General features: G+C 41.5%; 2 protein-coding genes across 3 annotated transcripts in view; both read right to left on the bottom strand.

The window, feature by feature from the left end:
- Positions 1-14,792, bottom strand: part of LOC101595540 (torsin-1A-interacting protein 2-like) — a 29,359-nt gene extending 14,567 nt beyond the window's left edge. The window contains exons 1-2 of one of the 2 annotated variants that reach the window (XM_045130129.1): positions 14,656-14,791; positions 2,118-2,222 (exon numbers count right to left, since the gene is read on the bottom strand). The gene's annotated coding sequence lies outside the window, so the exon portion shown is untranslated. Of the gene's footprint in view, positions 1-2,117; positions 2,223-14,655 lie in introns of both variants that reach the window. The other variant, XM_004658744.2, reaches the window with a different exon arrangement.
- Positions 12,525-14,662, bottom strand: Tor1aip2 (torsin 1A interacting protein 2). Its single transcript, XM_045130133.1, has one exon. It carries the CDS (start codon positions 14,192-14,194, stop codon positions 13,799-13,801), a length of 396 nt encoding a protein of 131 aa, XP_044986068.1. The 5' UTR covers positions 14,195-14,662; the 3' UTR covers positions 12,525-13,798.
- Positions 14,793-22,926: the final 8,134 nt, after the last annotated feature.

The following is a 22,926-nucleotide window of genomic DNA, read 5'->3' as shown; positions in this document are numbered from 1 at the left end:
TTCTCTCTCTCACTCGGTGTGTGTGTGTGTGTGTGTGTGTGTGTGTGTGTGTCTGTCTGTCTGTCTGTCTGTCTTTCTTTTACTCTGCTTGCAAATAAAATATTTTTTAAAGGATTTTAGAGTAAAGTGTATAAAATTTCATTGAAGGATCCAAGACCTAAAGGAACAGAAATAATATCATGTGCACGGATAGTAAGAATCAAAACCACTAGTGCCAAAATTTTCCAGATGAATCAGTAAACCTCAAGCGTTTTTTGTTTGTTTGTTTTGTTTTGGTGTTTTGTGTGCTGGGTGGCTTGGGGTTACAGATGCATGTGCCAGGGGAAGACATGGGGGGGTGCAGATGCATGTGCCCCATGTGCATGCTTTATTTTTGGAGGCCAGAAGAAGACATTACATGTCCTCCTCTATCACTCATCCACATTACCTCCCCGAGACAGTCTCTTTCCAGAGTGCACCCCCTTTAGACTGGCCAACCAGAGGGCCCCGGCAATCCTCCTACTCCCACCCCCTCAACACTGAGGTTACAGGCATGTGTAGCCAGACCCAGCCTTTTACATGGATCTCAGGTCCTCATGCTTGCATAGCAAGTACAGTTACCCATGAAGCAATGTGCCTAGCCCTGTGTTTTGTTTTGCCTTGTTTTTCGAGGCAGGGTCTCACTCTAGCCCAAGCTGACCTGGAATTCACTATGGAGTCTCAGGGTGGCCTTGAACTCGCAGCAATCCTCCTACCTCTGCCTCCCAGTGCTGGGATTAAAGGCGTGTGCCACCACGCACGGCTTGTTTTTTAAAGATTTTATTTTTTTATTTATTAGAGACAGAGACAGAGTGAGAATGGGCAAACCAGGGCCTCTAGCCACTGCAAATGAACTCCAGGTGCATGCGCCACTAAGTATAGCTGGCTTATATAGGACCTGGAGAATTGAACCTAGGTCCTTAGGTTTCGCAGGCATTCACCTTAACCACTCAGCCATCTACTGTTAGTTTCTAATGGAATGGGCAGATGGATCTTAAAGTCACAGAGATCAAGTGGCACAAGACCAAGTAAGACAATGTCTTCAGCAGATCTTAAGATCCACTATATACTTAGATAACAAAAAACAAACATGTGTGTAAGAACAGAATACAGCCAAAAACCACATGTTTGTATTTGTGAAGGAAATTCGCTAAGTGACAAAGATTTTTTTTTAATTCTTTTTATATTTTATTTATTTGAGAGAGAGAGGCGAGAAAGAGGCAGATAGAGACAGATAAAGAAAAGCAGAATGGGCACACCAGGGCCTCTAGCCACTGCAAAGGAACTCCAGAGGCATGCGCCATTTTGTGCATCTGGCTTTATGTGGGTACTGGGGAACTGAACCTGGGTCCTTTCCTTAACCACTAAGCCATCTCCTCAGCCCTTTTAAAAATATTCTTATTTAGCAAGGCATGGTGGCACACACCTTTAATCCCAGCACTTGGGAGGCAGAGGTAGGGGAATCACTGTGAGTTTGAGGACAGTATGAGACTACATAGTGAATTCCAGGTCACCGTGGGCTAGAGTGACTCTACCTTGAAAAACAGAATAAAAAATTATTTTTTTAAGAGAGAGAGAATGGGTATGCCAGACTCTTTGGCACACTGCAAATGAACTCCAGAAACATTTGCCACTTTGAGCATGTGGCTTTACATGGGTACTGGGGAATCAAACCAAGGCAAGCAGGATTTGCAAGGAAGTGCCTTTAATTGCTGAGCCAGAATCTCCCCAGCCTGTGACAGATTTTTAAAAAATGGATTGTTTATGGATAATCTACTACTTCATACCTCCCATAAAAGTCAATTCTGAATGAAAGACCTAAATGTAAAAGTGCAAAGCAAACTTTCAGAAGAAAAATATCATATATCTTTTCTTGGTGGCAGGGTCTCATGTAGTCCTGGTTGGCCTTCAAAAACTTGCTCTGTAGCAGATGGTGGCCTTGAAATTCCTGGTCCTTCTGCCTCCATCTCTCAAGCGCTGGAGTGCAGAGCTCTCCACCATGCCTGGATTTCCAGGGTCTTTATAACCTTGTGGGCTTCTTAAGATACATAAACCACAAGGAAAAAATTTGTCCAATGTGATATAAAAATTTTAATTACCTTTTTTTGAGGGGGTTTCTTTGTATTGGACTTTGTAGCCTAGCTTGGCCTCAAACTTGGAACAACCCTCTTGTCAACCTTCCAACCTGGCAAAGTTTTTAATACCTATACAAGAAAGTTAAAAGGTAAGTCACTAACTAGTAAGACATCTGCAAAACACATAGACAGGAAGGGATTAATACCTACAATATGTAAAGACTCCCATAATCAATAAAAGACAGATAATGCAAGCCATACGTGGTGGCGCATGCCTTTAATCCCAGCACTCGGGAGGCAGAGGTAGGAGGATCGCCATGAGTTCGAGGCCACCCGGAGATTACATAGTGAATTCCAGGTCATCCTGAGCTAGAGTGAGACCCTACCTTGAGAAACCAAATTAAATAAATAAAAATAAAGACAAATAATGCTATGAAAAAGTAGACAAGGGATAAGCAAGCAACTCATCAAAGAAACCTAAATCTAATGAATATGTAGAAAGACTAGTCAAAAAAGAGAAAAAAAATGAAGGATGAGAGACCATTTCACAGTCAGTAGCCCAGCAAAAAGCTCAAAGTCAGACACCACCACTGCTGAGGAGGACCGGGAGACACAAGGCTCTTAACCTTGCTGGGGTGAAGGAGATTCAGCCCAGCCTGGGGAACAAGATGGCAAGTCTAGACACATATCTTTTATACATCTAATAGTCCCACTTTTAGATAAATACTAGACAAAACAGATTGTCTGTCCAATGACTCCATTTACAGGAAGTCCTAGGATAGAAAATGATTATCATTGATAGTGATAGCAAGCTGATTAATGGTTACTAGAAGGATTGGAAACCTTCTGAGGTGATAAAATACTCATTTATTAATTCATTCATTTTTTTTAATTTGTTTTTATTTATTTGAGAGCAACAGAGAGAGAGAAAGAGGCAGAGAGCGAGAGAAAGAATGGGCACAACCAGGGCTTCCAGCCACTGCAAATGAACTCCAGACACGTGTGCCCCCTTGTGCATCTGGCTAACATGGGTCCTGGGGAATCGAGCCTCGAACCAGGGTCCTTAGGCTTCACAGGCAAGTGCTTAACCACTAAGCCATCTCTCCAGCCCTCATTCCTTTTTTCATTAAGCTGAAGAAGTCTGTATACTACTGCAGGCAGATTATTCTTTAATGATTTATTCTTTATTGCATAGAAACAATGTTTTCAACGTACATGGGAATCAAAAAAACCATCAAGGTGTTTCTCTATTCCTCTAAGTATGTACTAAACCCACAACCCACCTTTTCTTGCCACAAAGCACATCAATTTGGCAGCTTCATTCAGACCCTTAGTAACCCATCACCTCTGTGCATAGTTGAAATGGCATTTCCTTAAAGCTACAAGGAAGTCAGACAAACATGTTTTCACATATCCTCACAGAAAGTCACTGGTCTGGTATTTACAAGATGTGAAGGCTACTGTTTCAGAGTCCATTTTCTGAACCATGTCCAGCCCATATTGGGAAATGTATTTGATAGAAATTGCATAGTGGTGCAAGTTACAGAACTATAGCACCTGGAAGTCAGAGGCAGGAGAATCATGAGTCTGAGGCCAGCTTGGTCTCCAACGGCCAGGAGGCCAGTCTGAGCTGCACAGTCTATCTCAAAATGTAAAACAAACAGGGCTGGAGAGATGACTCAGAGGTTAAAGGTGCTTGCTTGCAAAGCTGGGTTTGATTTTCCAGTACCCAAAGTGGTACATGTCTGAACTTTGTTTGCAGTGGCAGGAGTTCCTGGCACACCTATTCTCTTTCTTCCCCTAACCCTTGCTCCTTCTCTTTCTCTCTGTAAATAACTTTTTAAAAAAGTAAACAAGGGCTGAAGAAATGGCTTAGCAGTTAAGGCACTTACCTGCAAAGCCAAAGGACCACAGTTCGATTCCCCAGGACCCATGTAAGCCAGATGTACAAGGTGACACATGCATCTGGAGTTTGTTTGTAGCAGCTGGAGGCCCTGGCATGCCCATTCTCTCTCTCTTAAATAAATAATATTCTTTTAAAAAATGAACAAAAGTGAGTCTGAGCCTCACAGTGATCAAAAATGCCTTGTTGGAGGTTTTCTATAACCAGAAAAAAAAAAATTTTGATCCATAGCCTATACAAAAAAAAGCTGCCTTAAATAAATCTTAGCCTAATTCTCCTACTACCATATCCACTTCCCCATAACCCTGAAATCTGCAGCAAAACTATTTTGCTTTATCTTCATGAGGGTTTGGAACAGGTTCAAGTTTTAAGAATTAGCTCTCTATTTAGAGAATGCAGAGGCTGAAGGATGCCTCAAACTTCTACAAAGAGAGACAGACTCACCTCCCTGCTTCCTCTGCACAAGGGGCTGAGCTATACTCCGCCTGCTTTGTCTCAGTGCAATGGTTAAGTAAATGCTTTGACCACCGGGCAGATACACCAAAGACCTACTCACGCAGTCACAACCAACCTTATAAGGCTCCAGCATAAAAACTAGGTGTTGAAAATATAACTAAAACTTGATATGCACACGTTAGTATGTACACCTGAAAGATTTGAAAGTATTCAACTGTCATTTTGTACAGAGCATACATATAGAAATATATAACAAGGGCTGGAGAGATGGCTTAGCGGTTAAGGGCTTGCCTGTGAAGCCTAAGGACCCCGGTTCGAGGTTCGATTCCCCAGGACCCACGCTAGCCAGATGCACAAGGGGGCGCACGCATCTGGAGTTCATTTGCAGTGGCTGGAAGCCCTGGCGCGCCCATTCTCTCTCTCTATGTATATCTGCCTCTTTCTTTATGTCTGTCGCTCTCAAAATAAATAAATAAAAATAAAAAAGAAATACATAACGAAACATACAATGGAGCGGGCATGGTGGTGCATGGGGCATGGTGGTGTATGTCTTTAATCCTAGCACTCGGGAGGCAGAAGTAGGAGGATTTTGAGTTCAAGGCCACCCAGACTACATAGTGAATTCCAGGTCAGCCTGGGCCAGAGCAAGACCCTACCTCGGAAAAAAAAAAGCAAAAATAAACAAACAAAAATAGGAGCTGGGAAGATGGCTCTAGATAAAGCACTCATTGCTTAAGTATGAGTACCCGAGTTTAATCCTCCCCACGCCCTACGTAAAAGACAGAAGCCGTGTCAGGCTTCTGCAATCACAGGACACTGACAGCAATGCAGAAAGCAGACACACGAGAATTTTCTGGGAACTTGCAGAAAGTGCAATAAAAAACAAAGGACCAAGATCTAGAGACAGACTGTCTCAAAGGAGGTGGACAGTGAGGACAGACACCCCAAAGTGCTCTGACCTCCATACACATGCCATGGCTCACACACATGAACACTCACACATGAACACACACACATATACACACACACACCAGGAACTGGACATGATGGTACACACCTTTAATTCCAGCACTGGGGAGGATTGTTATGAGTTCGAGGCCAGCCTGAAACTATATAGTAAATTCCAGTTAGGCCTGAGCTAGAACGAGACACTACCTCAAAAAAAAGAAAGAGAGAAAGAAAGAGGCTGGAGAGATGGCTTAGTGGTTAAGGCATTTGCCTACAAAGCCAAAGTACCTCAGTTCAATTCCCTAGGACCCACATAAGCCAGGAGCACAAGGTGGTACATGTGTCTGGAGTTTGTTTGCAATAGCTGGAGACCCTGGCATGCCCAATCTCTCTCTCTCCCTCCCTCCTTCCTTCTCATTCCCTCTCTCAAATAAATAAATAAAAGAAGCTGGGTGTGGTGGTGCATGCCTTTAATCCCAGCACTTGGGAGGCAGAGGTAAGAGGATTGCCCTGAGTTCGAGACTACCCTGAGACTACATAGTGAATTCCAGATCAGCCTGGGCTACAGTGAGACCCTAACTCGGGGGGGGGGGGGGAGAAGAAAAGAAAGAAAGAGGGAGGGAGGGAGGGAAGGAAAGAGGAAGGAAGAAAGAAAGGGCAAGCCAGGAATGATACGCATGATATTTTTTTTTTAGGCAATCCCAACAGATTGGCCTTTTTTCACTTTTAATGCAAGAAAGTGAGAGTTAGAGAGCAAGAGTAAGGGAGAAAATTGGCAAGCAGAGCCTTCAGCCACTGTAATCACACTCCAGATGCGAGCGCCACTTTGTGTGTATGTGAGAGAGAGAGAGAGACAGAGAGAGAGACCTTGTGTGCTTATGTCACCTTGTACATCTGGCTTACATGGGACCTGGAGAGACAAACATGAATCCTTAGGCTTTGCAGGCAAGTGCCTTACCTGCTAAGATATCTCTCCAGCCCTAGTGTGCATGAGTTCAAGGCCACCCTGAGACTACATAGTGAATTCCAGGTCAGCCTAAGCTACAGTGAGACCCTACCTGGGGGGTGGGGGTAGGAAGGCTAGAGATGGCTCATCAGTTAAGGTACTTGCCTGCAAAGCTCAATGACTTGAGTTCAATTCTCCAGTACCCATGTAAAGCTTGATGCACAAAGTGATGCACGCATCTGGAGTTCAATTGCAGTGGCCAGCCATTCTCATTCTACCTCTCTCTGCTTGCAAATGAATTTAAAAGCTGTCTCATTTTCATTCTCTCTCTCCTTGAAAATAAATTAGAAAAAAATATTTAAAAAAAAATTTTAAGTTAAAAAGAGCCCAGGTAAATGTGGCAAAATGATCTTGTATTTTAGAACTGGACACACAGTTATTGGTTATTCTCTGCACTTTTCTCTGTTTGAAGATTTTTTTTTTAAATGAGTAATAAGATGTATTTGCCTCTGTTAAGTGTTAACAAGAAGAGCCTGTAGTAACTCAGGGAGCACACACAGTGAGCCTCTATCCCAGAGGTTAGCTTCAAGCACAGCCTCCTACTGAAAAGAAGACAGCTGCCTGGGAAGAGAAAGAAGATCAGGGCTAGCAGAGCCTCAGGACTTTGTCCATCACCACTCCATCTCTGATGTGGGGAAAACCTGGGGAGGGGGGAAGGGCTAGGTACCAGTAAGCACTAACACTTGAACTTCTTAAAAACAAGGTGGCAGAGCCAGGTGTGGTAGTGCATGCCTTTAATCTCAGGAGGCAGAGGTAGGAGGACTGTTGAGAGTTTGAGGCCACCCTGAGACTACATAGTGAATTCCAAGTCAGCCTGGGCTAGAGCAAGATCCTCCCTTGAACATCCCGCCCCCCCCCAAAAAAAGAGGAAAATTCAGTTTAGGAGCTAAAAAGAGCGAAAGAGAACCTGTCATTTTGGGGTGGCAGTTTTGCATGGTAGATTAAAACAAACAAACAAACAAAAAACCCAGATACCTTGAGCCTCAATTTACAATTCTGCTATGGAAACAAAGAACTTATAAAATATGCACAGCAACTATAACAGTTTGATAACTACTGAGTGACTTCTTGGTGCCAGGCAGCAAAGAACACTGTAGGCTAACCCCACTATTTGCCACATGAAGAAACTGAGACACAGAAGGCTAACAACCTTACCCAACAACACACAGCTATCTGAGACCTGATGTTTCAACCAAAACACTACAAGAGCTTACAATAAACATACAATTCACCACCCTAACTCTGAACAGCTGATCTAAGTTTAAATGTAGCTTTAGCACGTTCAACCTGGATGAATCCACACATATCATTCAACTTTTTTCTTTTTTTTAATTTTTCTTTTGTTTATTTTTATTTATTTATTTGAGAGTGACAGAAAGAGAAAGAGACAGATAGAGAGAGAGAAAGAGAATGAGCTCACCAGGGCCTCCAGCCACGGCAAATGAACTCCAGAAGCATGCAGCCCCTCGTGCATCTGGCTAACGTGGGTCCTGGGGAATTGAGCCTCGAACCAGGGTCCTTAGGCTTCACAGGCAAGCGCTTAACCGCTAAACCATCTCTCCATCCCTCCTTCAACTTTTTTCCAACCTGCCTGATTCAGTACTGTGGAAAATCTCAGGTAATATGGTAAATTAGACAGCAATTACAGTTTACCATAATGAAGATTACAAATGGGCCTGTCTTGGCCTATTTGTCCCTCCAGGCCTCTTACACTATACACCTAAGACCATTTGACTCTCAACTACAGACTCACTTCAGTCCCAAGACTAAACTTTCCTTCATCAGGAGATTTAAGATTCTGATAATTCAGTATTAAGTTCTAATGGTTCTCTTTCTTATAAAAGCAGTTCCCTAGTTATAAAAATTTCTGCCTTGTTGGCTTGAACCTTTCCTACTCCTAAAGATTTCCTATGTGACATAGGATTGGTATGTTATAAGTACAAACAGTATGAAGCCTAAGCATTATTGCTGCCTACTTCACACATGAAGAAACTAGATAGTATTCAGAAAGCCCAGTCATTTAATAGTGTCAGATAAACCCAGCTAGCTACAAGGTCAGTATTGTTCATCCATAAATAGTGGTTTTGCAGCCGGGTATGGTGGCACACACCTTTAATCCTAGCACTCAGAAGGCAGAAGTAGGAGATAGCCGTGAATTCGAGGCCATCCTGAGACCACAAAGTGAATTTCAGGTCAGCCTGGACTAGAGTGAGACCCTACTTTGAAAAAACAAAAACAAAACAAAGTGGTTTTGCAGGCTGGGGAAATGGTTTAGAGGTTAAGGCATTTGCCTGAGAAGCCTAAGGACCTGGGTTCAATTCCCCAGGACCCATGTAAGCCAGATGCACAAGGGGGGCTCATGTGTCTGGAGTTCATTTGCAATGGCTAGAGGCCCTGGCATGCCCACTCTCTTTCTCACTCTCTCTCAAATAAATAAATTAATTAAAATTGAATTTTAAAATTGTTTAGTAGTTTTGCGGGGCTGGAGAGATGGCTCAACAATTACGGCACTTGCATGCAAAGCCTAATGCTAACAACCTGGGTTTGATTCCCCAGTACCCATTTAAAACCAGATGCACAGTGGGGCATACATCTGGAGTTTGTTTACAGTGGCTAGATTGCCCTCACATGCCCATTCTCCTTCCCCCCCCCCGTCTGGTTTTTGAGCTATGGAGGTGGCTCAATGGATAAAGTGCTTGTCACTCAAGCTAGAGTACCCAGATTCACTTCCCAGACTCCACGTAAAAAATTGAAAGCCACGAAGGGCTTCTGTAATCCCAGCACACTGGAGGTGAGGTGAGAGGCCAACACAGAATTCTCCAGCCATGGCAAGCCAGCGATGACCAGCAGAGTGAGAATGCATGGCGAGAATCCCTGTCCAAAATGAAGTATACAGGTGAGAACATGTGGGCTGGACAGATGGCTTAGCAGTTAAGCGCTTGCCTGTGAAGCCTGAGGATCCCGGTTCGAGGCTCGATTCCCCAGGACCCACGTTAGCCAGATGCACAAGGGGGTGCATGCATCTGGAGTTCGTTTGCAGTGGCTGGAGAACATGTGCATGTGCATGGCAAGTGTACCTGGAGACACATACACAAACACACATGCACAATAAACAATAAAAAAAAAAAAGTTAAGTGGTTTCAAGCTGTGCCCTTTATATTCCGGGGAGACTCAACAGTTGCCTGGGGAGACCAGAGAGATGAATGGGATATGGTTCACCTCATTTGTACAAATGGCTACAGCATGCAGACAGCCACTCTTTGGATGCCACGGTCTTACATTTGCTTATTTCTTTGCCCGAGGTTTCTTTTCCTATAACTTAGAGATGAATCTTAATCTCAGCCACCCATGTCCCATAAGAACCATTTTCTAGGTGGATAGATTCTTCCCCCAAGTCTACCTGAGCATGTTTCCACTTCCAAGTCTGCCAGAAAGTAACAAGGAGTGATGATGGTCATTTTAGAAATGCTACCATCATATATAGGTAGTATTTTGCCAATTCTTTTGCACTATTACACTGAACTATGGCACATACAATTTGAAATACTACATACCCTGAATCATTTGTTGTAGAATTAATTTTAGCAACCTATTCATATTTTAGTAAAATTACGCTTACCAACCACTTAGTAAAACTCCACTAACAATAATAAAAATTTTTTTAAAAAACTCCACTAACTATGAATAATCTAGGAAAACTTGGACATCTATGTATTCGTAGGCTGACTTCTGCCTCCCAAATACTGGAATAAAAGGTGTGCACCGCTATGCAGTCAGAATGCCTAGAAGCATCTGAAATATCTTCAGGCATGGGAAGTCAAATTGCAAACAGAGGAGCTTCCTTTACTTTCTTCTTTGCTTAGTTTTGTGGGTTCTCTCACATGCTGGTTCGAGAGCTAATTATCTATCAGTCAGGTGTGTTATATAGCTATACTTGAAGGCAGAGTACCTTTCCTAATACTATTTTTTAAATATTTGTATTATTTGTTTATTTGAGAAAGAGAAAGGCAAGCAAGAGAAATGGGTACACCAGGGCCTCCAGCCACTGCAAGCAAACCCCAGACATATATGACCCCTTATGCATCTGGCTTACATGGGTACTGGGGAATCAAACCCAGGTCCTTAGGCCAGTGCCTTAACTGCTAAGCCATCTCTTCAGCTCCTAATAATATTTTATTTATTTTACTTAAAATAATATTTTAAAAATCCTTTTTTCTGGCCATAAATTTATGTAGTTTGTAATGACATCAAACAGAACTGCTCATGAGCAGAGCGGATATAGTCTGATTAACAAAAATGAAACATGAGCAGGGCCTTCGTAGCACAGGCTAAGGCAGGAAGATTTAAAGTTCAAAGCCAACCTGTGCAAAATTAGCGAGACCCTGCCTCCAAATGAAAAATACAGAAAGTGGGAGGAGTCATAGTTCAGTGGTAGAGTGCTTGCCTGCCTTGTGTGAGTCCTTGGGCTCCATCCTCAAGAGCCACTAGGATGTTAAGTCAGCTGGGGGGTGTCGGGGAATAAATCATTGTGAAGGGGCTAAAGGTAGCCCAAGGTAATTTGGCTCTGATCCTGTAACACTGCATCTCTACAGGAGATCTATCAGTCCAGTCAGCCTTATCTGAAGTAGATGTAGCACTTTCTGGGAACTTCAGTTCATATCATTTTATATATACATTATATACATATATATATATTTTTTCCATTTCTATGCTGTTGGATATTCATGTTAGTTCCATAACTTAACTATTGTAAATAATGCTGTTTTAAAAAGGCACAAAAATCAGGAATAGTGGCACACACCTGTAGTCCTAGCACCACCTGGGGAACGGAGGCAGGACAAAAAGAATTCAAGGTCAGTCTGAGTTCCAGGCTAGCCTGGGCTACAGGAGACCTTATCTCCAAAAACAAAAAAGTACAATAAACAAAGATTATTCAAAATGTGTGGGACCAAAAGATTTCTAGGTTCGTCGGTTTTGAAATGTTTGCATAAGCTTTAACTATGATCTCTATTCCCAAAACCTGGTATGTTTCAAATCTCCAAAATTTGAACACTGACAAGATGCGTAAGTTTCCGATTCTGGAGTACTGCAGAGTTTGGGAATGGGACTCTCACCATGCATCAATATCTGCAGCAGAGTGAGTACTCATACGCCCCCACCATCCTTTTAAGCCAGGTGAGCATGCACCGGATGCACTGATGCAGTTCTCTAAGTATGGTCTACTGAACACTGCACAATCATCTACTGAGATGCTATTTATAAGCAGATTCCTGGCCCTACAAACAACGTGGAGAATCAAAATTTCTATATACAAAGAAATTTCTACGTTTTAAACAAGTCCCAGATATTTCTAGGTAACTTAATGGTGGTATAAATCCTTTTTACTTTGACCTTAATATTTAAAGATGATGGCAAAACACAAGCTTATTATTTATTTTGCTCATGTTTACAATTTCACACTTATAGTCTTAATATGTGTCCTTGGAACATAAGCATTCATTTTTGTTTGGTTTTGTTTTTTGAGGTAGGATCTCACTCTAGCCCAGTCTGACCTGGAATTCACTATGTAGTTTCAGGGTGGCCTCAAACTCATGGCAATCCTCCTACCTCTGCCTCCCGAGTGCTGGGATTAAAGGCATGTGCCACCATGCCCAGCTGGAACACAAGCATTCTTAATAACTGAAATAAATTAAGGGGCAGAAGCACTTATTATAAAACCAGCCTCCAAAAGTAAATGTTCACTTTTTAGAAAGTTTTAGGACAGGGTCATTACAGCTTAACGATCAACTAACTTGTCTTTACTCAGTGTTGCAGTCCACCCAGTTTATTCAGCAATGTAACCAGAGAGTACCTCTGTCATGAGAGACCTAAGGCAGACACAGGAGTGGGTTGCTGGGGTACATTCTTTATATAAACAAACAGGTTTCATAACACATGGAAAGTACGATTTGTTGCACGTCAACAGCCATTCATCTCCCACTTTCTTCCTCCCTAAAAAAGTACCCTGATTATTATCATTACATAGCCAGGGCGAGACCAACTCTTCTCCTTTTCCCAGGCTCGCCTGTGAGCCAGTACCTGCTAATGAGAGGTTAAAAGATCAAAAAGAATCTGCCGAGACTTTTCAGAGAGATTTTATTCCCAAATAAGACAGATTTGAAAGAAGAAAACGTTTTGCTCCCTACTTCCAGCCTTTGGTTGCCACTGAAATGTCTGGGTACAACAAACCACACTGTACTTATTGAAGAAACAGGCAAAAGTACAAAAAGCAAACAAGGGAAGGAGGAAGGACACAAAGAACCAGGCTCCTTAGTAACACTGTGGAGCAGCTACATAAGCATTGGAGTACCTAGCATCTTGGCTCCTGAGAGGTTTCCAATAGTGATTGCTAAGTTGGATTCCATGAATAAGAGCAGGCCAGAATGTGGCCAATATCCAGCAAGATTTAACTTTAAGAAAAAAGCTTCTACTAGGCTGTTTATAAATCACAGGGTCAAGCTTTATATTTCTTTAATCATAAATCTCATAGGAGAAGTACTTTTCCATTTCCAAGGGAAGGACATTTCTATATTCAGTCACTACAAAGACAGGGCAGTCTTTGGTTATGCTGAGCCAAGTAAGTGTAAACAGGCAGTGCTTATATACATTTTGTGTAACCCATGTAAGTGTTTTCTAATAGAATGTGACAGTGGCTGGTTATCAATATTCTAACAGTCACACTGAGGATAAGCTACAAAGAGCTAATAAGGAATGATTACATATGAATAAATTTTATGTATGCACACACATATATCTCATTTGTAAGAGGAAGTATTTAAAATATAGTTTATTAAAATGTATTAGAATAATCTAGAGTCCAGCTATAACAAGGATGCTTTCTCACAAAAGTTTATTTTTAGAAAAACAATTATGGGGCATAGGGCATGGGGCCTTTCCTACAGAACAATATTATCACATGTCAATATGTAAGACTATGTAAGTTTTCAGAAAGAGTGAGCTAGGTTCAAAATATAATTTATAGCAATTACAATTAATCTGGTTCCAGATAAGGAGTATGGCTGGAATACTGATTAAATTTATGCTGAACAAGATATGCAAAGACTATAGAAGCAGATTCATCAGTTTAAAGAATTCCCAAAGTAGGGACAATCAAGTCAGATTTAGAAATAAGGGCTTGGGGTACAGCTCAGTGGCAGAACACTTGCCTAGCATGCATAAGGGCCAGCATAAAAAAAAAGAAGAAGAAGAAGAAGAAAAAGAAAGGAAGAAAAGAGGGGGAAAAAAAGAAAAAGACAGAGAAAATAAAAGAAATGGGTTAGTTATTGATCATATTCCCTGGGCTACTGGTAAAAGAAAAAAAAATTCCCTATACCTCCATGACTATTATAGAAGTTACTTGCTTTGGCCAAGTTTTTTGTTTAAGGTTTTGTCTGTTCTAGTCAAGATTAATTGCAGTGCAGGATTAAAACCAGCTAGTCTGGAGTCATGTATCCTTTTTCTAACCAGTGGAGGACCCAGAAGAAATGGATGACAAGCCTTTTCAAAGGTCCACCGAGTGAGATTTTGGGGTGCCCACTCAAGTGGAAAAGACCAAGGAAGAACAAGGCTTCTGTTAGCAGGATTATCAGGGTAACATTCAGGGCAGTAATCAGCCCTGTTAATGCGGTCTAAGAACACTTGGTAACACTCATTTTCAACAAGTTCAGTTTGGTACAACCAATGGCCTAGTTCTAAACTAGGAAACCATTGCTGCCCACAATCAGGGCAATGTGAATTATCAGAGAACATCTGGACTTAAAAAGACAACACAGAGAGCAATGTAAGATCAAGAAGCAGTAGTAACAGATACAGCAAGTCAGGTTTTAGCAATTTCTCAGTTCAATCAACATTACTTGAAGAGTGTTAAGTATGGCTTGCACCTCAGTGCAATTCTTCAAGATTTCGTTGTCAATTGCAATGCAGTCTCTGAACTCAAGAGAACAGTGCAGTCTATAACTTTATCAGTCATTTACTAGCAGCACAGACCTCAGAATAATTCCTTCAAATCCCAGCGTCTGAAGAAAGGACAGAGCTCTAGTCTAAGTGGGTTATTTTTCCTTGTGTGTTATCAGCAGGTGGTGGTGTCACCCAGAGGCACTCGGCTCACTCTGCTTTACTCGTAAGGTTATTATGCTTGGTGAACAGAGGAGCTGACGGGTCCAGTGAGTCTTTTGTTGGTGCTGGCACTCTTGCCGCCGTAAGACACGTACCCAAGTCTTAAGGCCTTGGCTCTTTACAGTGATGTAGTGGGGACAACCTGGTAGAGTCCTTTTGAGGGTGGATCCAATGAAGTCTGTCGTGGGAGGACCTGAATCTGGACCCAGTCACAAAGAAGTAGCTGATGTTGAGTTGACTGGAGGGTCTGGGAATGCGTCACATACCTGTAAATGATAAAACTTCAGACAACTCATATGGGCTTTGCAGTGCTCACAATTATTAGAAACATGCATTTGGAAATTATTTGGCTTAGTCAAGGTAGACAATTGTTTCATGGATTTCCTCATGACAATTAAATATGGGTTCAATCCAATTTATCTGTCTGGGAGTTATTTGTATACACACTGGGAAGGGTTCTGGATCATTTAGTATTTATACTAGGATTAGCTTGCTTTTAGGACATTTTTCTACTCCTTTTGCATCTTAGGAATTAAAAGGCCTGTATAATCATGTTTAATCTGATAAAATTTTGAAATCTCTAGGATGTATCTTATGTGAAATGGGTGCCATATATGGTATTCCAACAACATGTGGGTACCATTAACTATTACAGCCTTGTCCAACAGAGACTTCACTTTGAAAAAAAGCTTTCAAAATTATTAGGGTTTTGCTGGGCGTGGTGGGGCACACCTTTAATCCCAGCACTTGGGAGCAGAGGTAGGAGGATCACCGTGAGTTCGAGGCCACCCTGAGACTACAGAGTGAATTCCAGGTCAGCCTGGACCAGAGTGAGACCCTACCTCAAAAAACAAAACAAACAAACAAAATTATTAGAGTTTTTTGTTTGTTTGTTTTTTGAGATAGAGTATCACACTAGCTCAGGATGAGCTGGAATTCACTATGTAGTCTCAGGATGGCCTTGAACTCATGGCAATCCTCCTACCTCTACCACCCAAGTGCTGGGATTAAAGGCATGTGCCACTATATTTGGCTTAGACAGTATTTTTAATAGTTAAAATTAGCATGCTAAGCCTGGGGAGATGGCTCAGCAGTTAATGGTACTTGGATGCAAAGCCTGCTGGTCCTGGTTCAATTGCCCTGCCATCCATGTAAAACTAGACAGGCATTCAATTACAGTGCTAGAGATTCTGGAATGCATGCATGCGCGCACACACAAACACACACACACACATGTGCACATGTACAAATGAGTAAACAATTTTAACTTGGGAACTCTTGAAAGCTGAAAAAGGCGGTGAGCAGTTCTCATTGGCCACACGTATCTGTACAGTTGACACACACTGCAGTTTGAGAAGGCAAGTGTGGCATACCCCTGTGCAACATTCCTGAGTTATTCTTGGAAAATGCACAGTAAATCTGTTGGAATTTACAAGTTGGAATACTGTCATCGTCTTTATAATCCCTCATGACCCAGAATGCAACACGCAAACAAGGTAGGGGGAAGGACACATGGAGCAAGGAGATGAACACCTCAGAGAGCCAGTTTGTTACACTATAGTATATATTACTTGCCTTTCTCCAGTGTTCTTTGTTCAATCATGTGAGAATGGGAACTTTGGGGACAGTGTAGGTGGTACAACAGTGAAAGGAACTGGCCTCAAAAGGAGAAGGAGCTAGAGTCCTGGTTGTACTTAACTATAAAGAATATTAATTCCCAGATTTTATTTAGTTATTTAGTTAGTTATTTAAGAGACAGACAGAGGAGAGAGTGAGAATGGGTGCATGCCAGCTTTTGCAAATGAACTCCAGCCACATGTGCCACCTTGAACATCTGGCTTTATGTGGGTACTGGGGAATTGAACCCAGGTTAGGCTTCAAAGGCATGCACCTTAACTGCTGAGCCATCTCTCCAGCCCCATTCTCAGATTTTAAAATGGTAAGCTGAAAAGGCAAATGAAAAACTTCTGACAATGTTACTAAGTGGGCCATATTTTGATGGGAGCCCCAGGGAAGATGAAATGGAACGCGCAGATATGACGTGTTTTGCTGAGGTTAGGTAACAAGGTGTGAGTGAGAGCTACAACTCAGCTTCTCAGGCAGAATGAGCAAAAGGCAGGGTTCTGGATTCAAGGACTTAACTGGTGTGACAGCAAGGAACAGATTTCACTGAAGTGTCTGCTGACCAAAGCCACCATAATAAAAATTTCAGCTATAGAATTTAAGTCTTGGGTGCTAGTTATGATACAGAAGATTATGAATAAAACCCCTACAACCATGAAACTTACTAAACATAAATAAAAATCAACTTGTATGAGTAACTAGACATCTTAAAAGAGAACTCACGATTTTTAAAGTGAAAGTGGGGAAATAGCAGTAAAAAAAAAAATAGCAAGACACTATTTTATATTCAGCTAACTAGCCAAAAAAATTTATAAATCTAGGCTTAAGAGATGACTTAGAGGTTAAGGCACTTGCCTACAAAACCAAAGGACCCAGGTTTGATTCCCCAGATCCCACGTAAGCCAGATGCACAAGATGGCAGGTGCATGCTTCTGGAGTTCATTTGCAATGGCTGAAGGCCCTAGCACACCCAATCTTTTGCACTCTGCCTCTCTCTCTCATAAATAAATAAATAATTTTAAAAAAAACTTACAAATCTGACAACGGAGGAGAGCTCCAGGTACTCTCGCAAAACCACTCCTCCATGTTCCAGTCAGGAAAAAGCCTTAGGGCTCACAATAACTCTGCCCTTCCCCCAGTGTTCATTACTCTAACTTCAAGTGTTAAGCAAGCAATAGAGCCCCCAAAATTCCTTAATCAAGAGAATTTTACTGTTCCTAAAGTTTTAGACAAGCCTGTTTCTTCAAACCATTATAGACAAGAGTCAAAATGGGGCACTACATCTCCATGTGCTCACGACACCATCCATTACCAAGCTCCTCATCCATTCTTTAGACTTACAACTACTAGATTAAGTAGGGATAAAGAGAGAAGGCTCAGAAATACTCCTTGAATGATCCTGTCCCCCAACATTCACAACTTTACTACCATTATTTACTTAGAAGAATTGGGTTCAGGGCTAACGGGATGGCTTAGCAGCTAAGCAAAGCCAAAGGACCCAGGTTCGATTCCCCAGGACCCACACAGGCCTGATACACAGGATGGCACATGCATCTGGAGCTCATTTGCAGTGACTAGAGGCCCCAGTATGCCCATTCTCTCTCTGCCTCGTTCTCTCAAATAAGTAAGTAAAAATTAAGAATTGGGTCCAATCCCATACTATATCTCTATGCATGTCAATCAACATCAGAATTACAGTGCTACACTACAAACCTTCCAGGCAGAATGTGCCCACTGGTACAGTAGTGGCATGACTACTTTCTGACTGGAATTCAGGCTCCCTCCAGAGAAAAAAATTCGTGCCTAGTACTACCAATCTGGTCAAAAGTCTGTGGCCAGAGCCCGGCATGTTAATCCCAGCACTTAGGAAGCAGAGGTAGGAGGATCACCATGAGTTCAAGGCCACCCTGAGACTACATAGTGAATTCCAGGTCAGCCTGGGCTAGAGTGAGACCCTATCTCAAAATAAATAAATAAGTAAATAAATAAATAAATAAATAAGTCCATGGCTGAAGAGGCCATAGGGCCTACCTTGTAGAGAAGCTATTATTGTTGTTTTGCTAAATAAACGTGTGTCCACCAAAGTGCCTTCCAGTGCATGTGTATGCCCAAAGATTAGTGCACTCTCAGTTTTGGTCAAAGAACTTTATTTTTGCACTGGATGCTGGCTACTACAGAGATTCATAATTGGTCAAAGTGCTGAGAAAAAGTGACTGTTGATTGCCCAACCCTAAATGGGACACAGTATCATCTTGAAGGCTCAAGGAATATTGCAGAAAGGGGGACAGAAATAATGTATGAGCCAGAGGAAGGAGAGAAGTGTTGTGAAGCAATTTTCTATACATGACATAGCCTTTGAGACTGCAGTTACCTGTTCATGATTGGACACATCAATATTCTTTTAAGGATGGTAGAGGGGTTCATAGGGACCCACCTCTTTCCTGAGGATTTGTAGGCACTTAATGGTCGCTAGGGAAAGGGCTGTATAAGATTCCCCCCACTCCCGCCCCCAGGAGCCACTGGCAATTAATGTTTGCTGGGGAGAGACATTTTCTTTTCTTTAGTGGGGTAGTCACTGGTTTCTTGACCATGTTCCAGTGAACAATTCCTCACCTGCCCACATGTAAACAGCCCTGAATTTACAGAGTCTCACACACAGAAGCTTCGATGAGGGACTGGCTGGAAAGAGGATGAGGTGCAGTGGAAGGGGAATCAAAGAACGTAAGGGGGATGATCAAAATACATTACATGCATGTATGAAATCATCAAATAAAAACAAAAGAAAATTTAAGAGGAAAATGAATCCCAGGTCTTCCTTGTTTTACTTCATCCATTTTGACTCTAATCCTTCATATGGCTCTAAGGGCAGGAATATAAGAATCCCTAATTTTATTTGTTTCCTCATAAACAATCACTGTTACTTTTTGGCCAGTAAAATATAAACTGCCCCAAGACAGACTATTTTGTCCTTTTATTTACTACCGCAAGTGTCCAATATGTATTTCTTAAGGTAAATTAAAAGAATAAAGAGTAACTTAAATCCTTATGTTCTAGTGACAGAAGTATAAATTAGTATAATCACTTTGAGAAAAAATTTGTCTGTACTCAGTATAGCTGATTTATATTTCCAACAACTCAGCTATTCCATTCTTAGGCATATACTCTAGAGAAACTCACATGTTCAAAGCTACTGACAGCCCAAATGTCCATGAACAGTAAATGAGTAAATAAACTAAGGTTATACTACACAGTGGAATAGCCTATATATTGACAGAGCTAAAACTCAAAACTAATAAGCTTTAAAACTAAAAAAATAAAATAAAAAAAGGTAAACTGGGAGTGATGGCACACACCTTTAATCCCAGCACTCGGGAGGCAGAGGTAGGAAGATTGAATGAATTCAAAACCACCCTGAGACTGCATAGTTAATTCCACATCAGTCTGTGTTAGGGTGAGACCCTACCTTGACCAAAAAAAAAAAAAAAAAAGGTAGGGCTGGAGAGATGTCTTAGTGGTTAGCTGCTTGCCTATGAAGCCTAAAGACTCATGTTTGACTCTCTAGGTCCCACATAAGCCAGACACAAAAAAGTGACACAAACGCATAAGGCTGCATATGCACAGAAGGGGGCACATGCATCTGGAGTTTGATTGCAGTGGCTAAGGCCCTGGCACACCAATTCTCTCTCTCACTCTCACTCTCACACTCTTGTTCTCTTACATTAAAAAATAAGGCCAGTCTGTTGGACTTGCCTCAAAAAAAAAAAAAAAAAAGTACAAAGAGCTGGAGAAATGGTTTAGTGGTTAAGGAGTTTGCCTGTGAAGCCTAAATAACCAGGTTCGATTCCCCAAGACCCATGTAAGTCAGATGCACATGAGTTTGGAGATTGTTTGCAGTGGCTAGAGGCCCTGGCATGCCTATTCTCTCTCTCTCATAAATAAATAAATATGAAATAAATAAAAATAAGCTGGGCATAGTGGTACACACCTTTAATCACAGCACTTGGGAGGCAGAGGTAGGAGGATCACCATAAGTTTGAGACCACCCTGAGAAGACATAGTGAATTCCAGGCCAGCCTGGGCCAGAGCAAGATCCTACCTCAAAAACCCTAATAAAGCCTGGAGAGATGGCTTAGTAAGTAAGTGCTTGCCTATCAAGCCTAAGAACCCCGGTTCAAGGCTCAATTCCCCAGGACCCATGTAAGCCACATACACAAGGCGGTACATACATCTAGAGTTCGTTTGCGTGGCTAGAAGCCCCGGTGCCCCCATTCTCTATCTGCCTCTCTCTGTCACTCTCAATAATATTTTAATAAATAAATTAATTAAATAAATGAAAAAATATTTTTTTAAAAAAGTTTAAAAAAAACAAATAAATAAAGTATAAGGAAAATATATGTAATTATTTCATATTATATGAACTTTCCATCTATACTAGCATATAAAACTAATTCTAAGAATATTATATGAACTCCCCATCTATATTAGTATATTAAACTAATATTGTCCAAGAATAAATATTCAGGGCTGGAGAGACAGCTTAGTGGTTAAGTGCTTGCCTGTGAAGCCTAAGGACCCCAGTTCAAAGCTTGGTACCCCGGGACACACGTTAGCCAGATGCACAAGGGGGCACACACGTCTGGAGTTCATTTGCAGTGGCTGGAGGCCCTGGCATGCCCATTCTCCCTCTCTCTCCCTCTCTCTTTCTCCCTCCCTCCCTCCCTCTTTTTCTGTCTATCACTCTCAAATAAATAGATAAAATAAGTCTTTTTAAAAAAAAAAGAAGAAGAAGAAGAAATATTCATTTAAAGGGGCTGTAGAGATCACTCAGCAATTAAGGTGCTTGCTTACAAAGTCTGCTGACCAATGTCCAATTCCACAGTCACCCACATAAAGGCATACAGGTATTCCTTTGCAGTGGTAAGAGACTCTGTTGCATGCACACACACATGCACAAATAACTTTTTTATTTGTTTTGTTTTTTCAAGGTAAGGTCTCACTCTAGCCCAAGCTAGCCTGGAATTCACTATGTAGTTTAAGGCTGGCCTCAATCTCATAGGGATCCTCCTACCTCTGCCTCCCAAGTGCTGAGATTAAAAGTGTGTACCACCATGCCCAGCAAATAATTTATTTTTTTAAAAAATTCTGACCTATACAAGGGCCTCTTCTTTGTTTCATCTCATAAAATTTTAAGCACCATGTCTTCACAAAAGTAAGGTGAAAGAGGCATTGGTGTGACAGAGTTTCACTTGGCTTATTTTATGAAGAAATGTGTATTTAAGGGTGTTGCTACTTCACATGGTGCCTTTGCACAGATTAGAAAAACACATTATTCCTCCAGGCAAGACAAAATCTAGAGAACCTCACCTGGCCAGGTATTCAAACATATGTGGCAACACTCCCTCAGGTAATAATACTTAGTAATAATAATTAACACAAAGTACCACTTTCTACTTTACACATTTTAGTATAACTATTTGTTATTTAGAATAGTCCACTAAGGACTTATTATCCCTATTTCAATGGCTACAAAACAGCTAAACATGTTGTCCAATACCACACAGTATTTGTAGAGAAACCAGATTTGAATCCTGGCAGACTGGTTCTAGGGACTGTACTCTCACCCATTAAAAGATAATGTCTTCCTTAAACAGTGACAATGTTAGAAAGCCCTTTCACAAGCTGCTTACAAAGCTACAGGATACTATTCAACTGTAGTATATACTGGGATAAGAGTGAAGGAAAAAGCACCTCTCAGAATCCACACTAAAAATACAGTATAGGTTTTGGGGCATTCTGAATACTCTGACATTACATGTGCAGTGGGCTAGAGGCCCTGATGCACCCATTCTCTCTATCTGCCTCTCTCACTCTCAAAATAAATATGTAAAATACTAATAAAATATAGGTGGCCTTTAAAGGCCACAGAATATTGGGGAGGAACACAAAAACTTGAATGGATACATTTTCAAACAAACTATCTGGTCAAAAAGTGGGCAAAACCCAGAGGTTAAAGAGCTTGCTTTTGAAGGGTGTGGTGGAGTACGCCTTTAATCCCAGCACATGGGAGGCAGAGAGAAGAGGATTACTGAGAGGTCAAGGCCGCCCTGAGACTACATATTGAATTCCAAGTCAGCCTGAGCTAGAGCAAGACCCTACCTCGAAAACAAACAAACAACAACAACAACAAAAAAGCTTGCTTTTATCTGGCACCAATGCTGTTGAGAAGAAAATACACACCAGAGCTTTCTTGCCTATGAGAAGAACATAAATGTTAGGAATCTTTCTGAAAAATAATGATATAAAAATAAAAGACTCGCCAGGCGTGGTGGCGCATGCCTTTAATCCCAGCACTCGGGAGGCAGAGGTAGGAGGATTGGCATCCTGAGATGACAGAGTTAATTCCAGGTCAGCCTGGACCAGAGTGAGACTCTACCTCGAAAAACCAAAATAAATAAATAAATAAATAAATAAATAAATAAATAAATAAATAAATAAAAGACTGATTGAGAGGGCTGGAGAGATGGCTTAGCGGTTAAATGCTTGCCTGTGAAGCCTAAGGACCCCGGTTCGAGGCTCAGTTCCCCAGGTCCCACGTTAGCCAGATGCACAAGGGGGCGCATGCATCTGGAGTTCGTTTGCAGAGGCTGGAAGCCCTGGCACGCCCATTCTCTCTCTCTCCCTCTATCTGTCCTTCTCTCTGTGTCTGTCACTCTCAAATGAATAAATAAATAAAATAATTTAAA

The sequence above is a fragment of the Jaculus jaculus genome, chromosome 1, assembly GCF_020740685.1.
Source record: "Jaculus jaculus isolate mJacJac1 chromosome 1, mJacJac1.mat.Y.cur, whole genome shotgun sequence".
Classification (NCBI taxonomy): Eukaryota; Metazoa; Chordata; class Mammalia; order Rodentia; family Dipodidae; genus Jaculus; species Jaculus jaculus.
The sequence above is the reverse complement of the archived record's forward strand: the minus strand, read 5'-3'. Positions and strand labels throughout refer to the sequence as shown.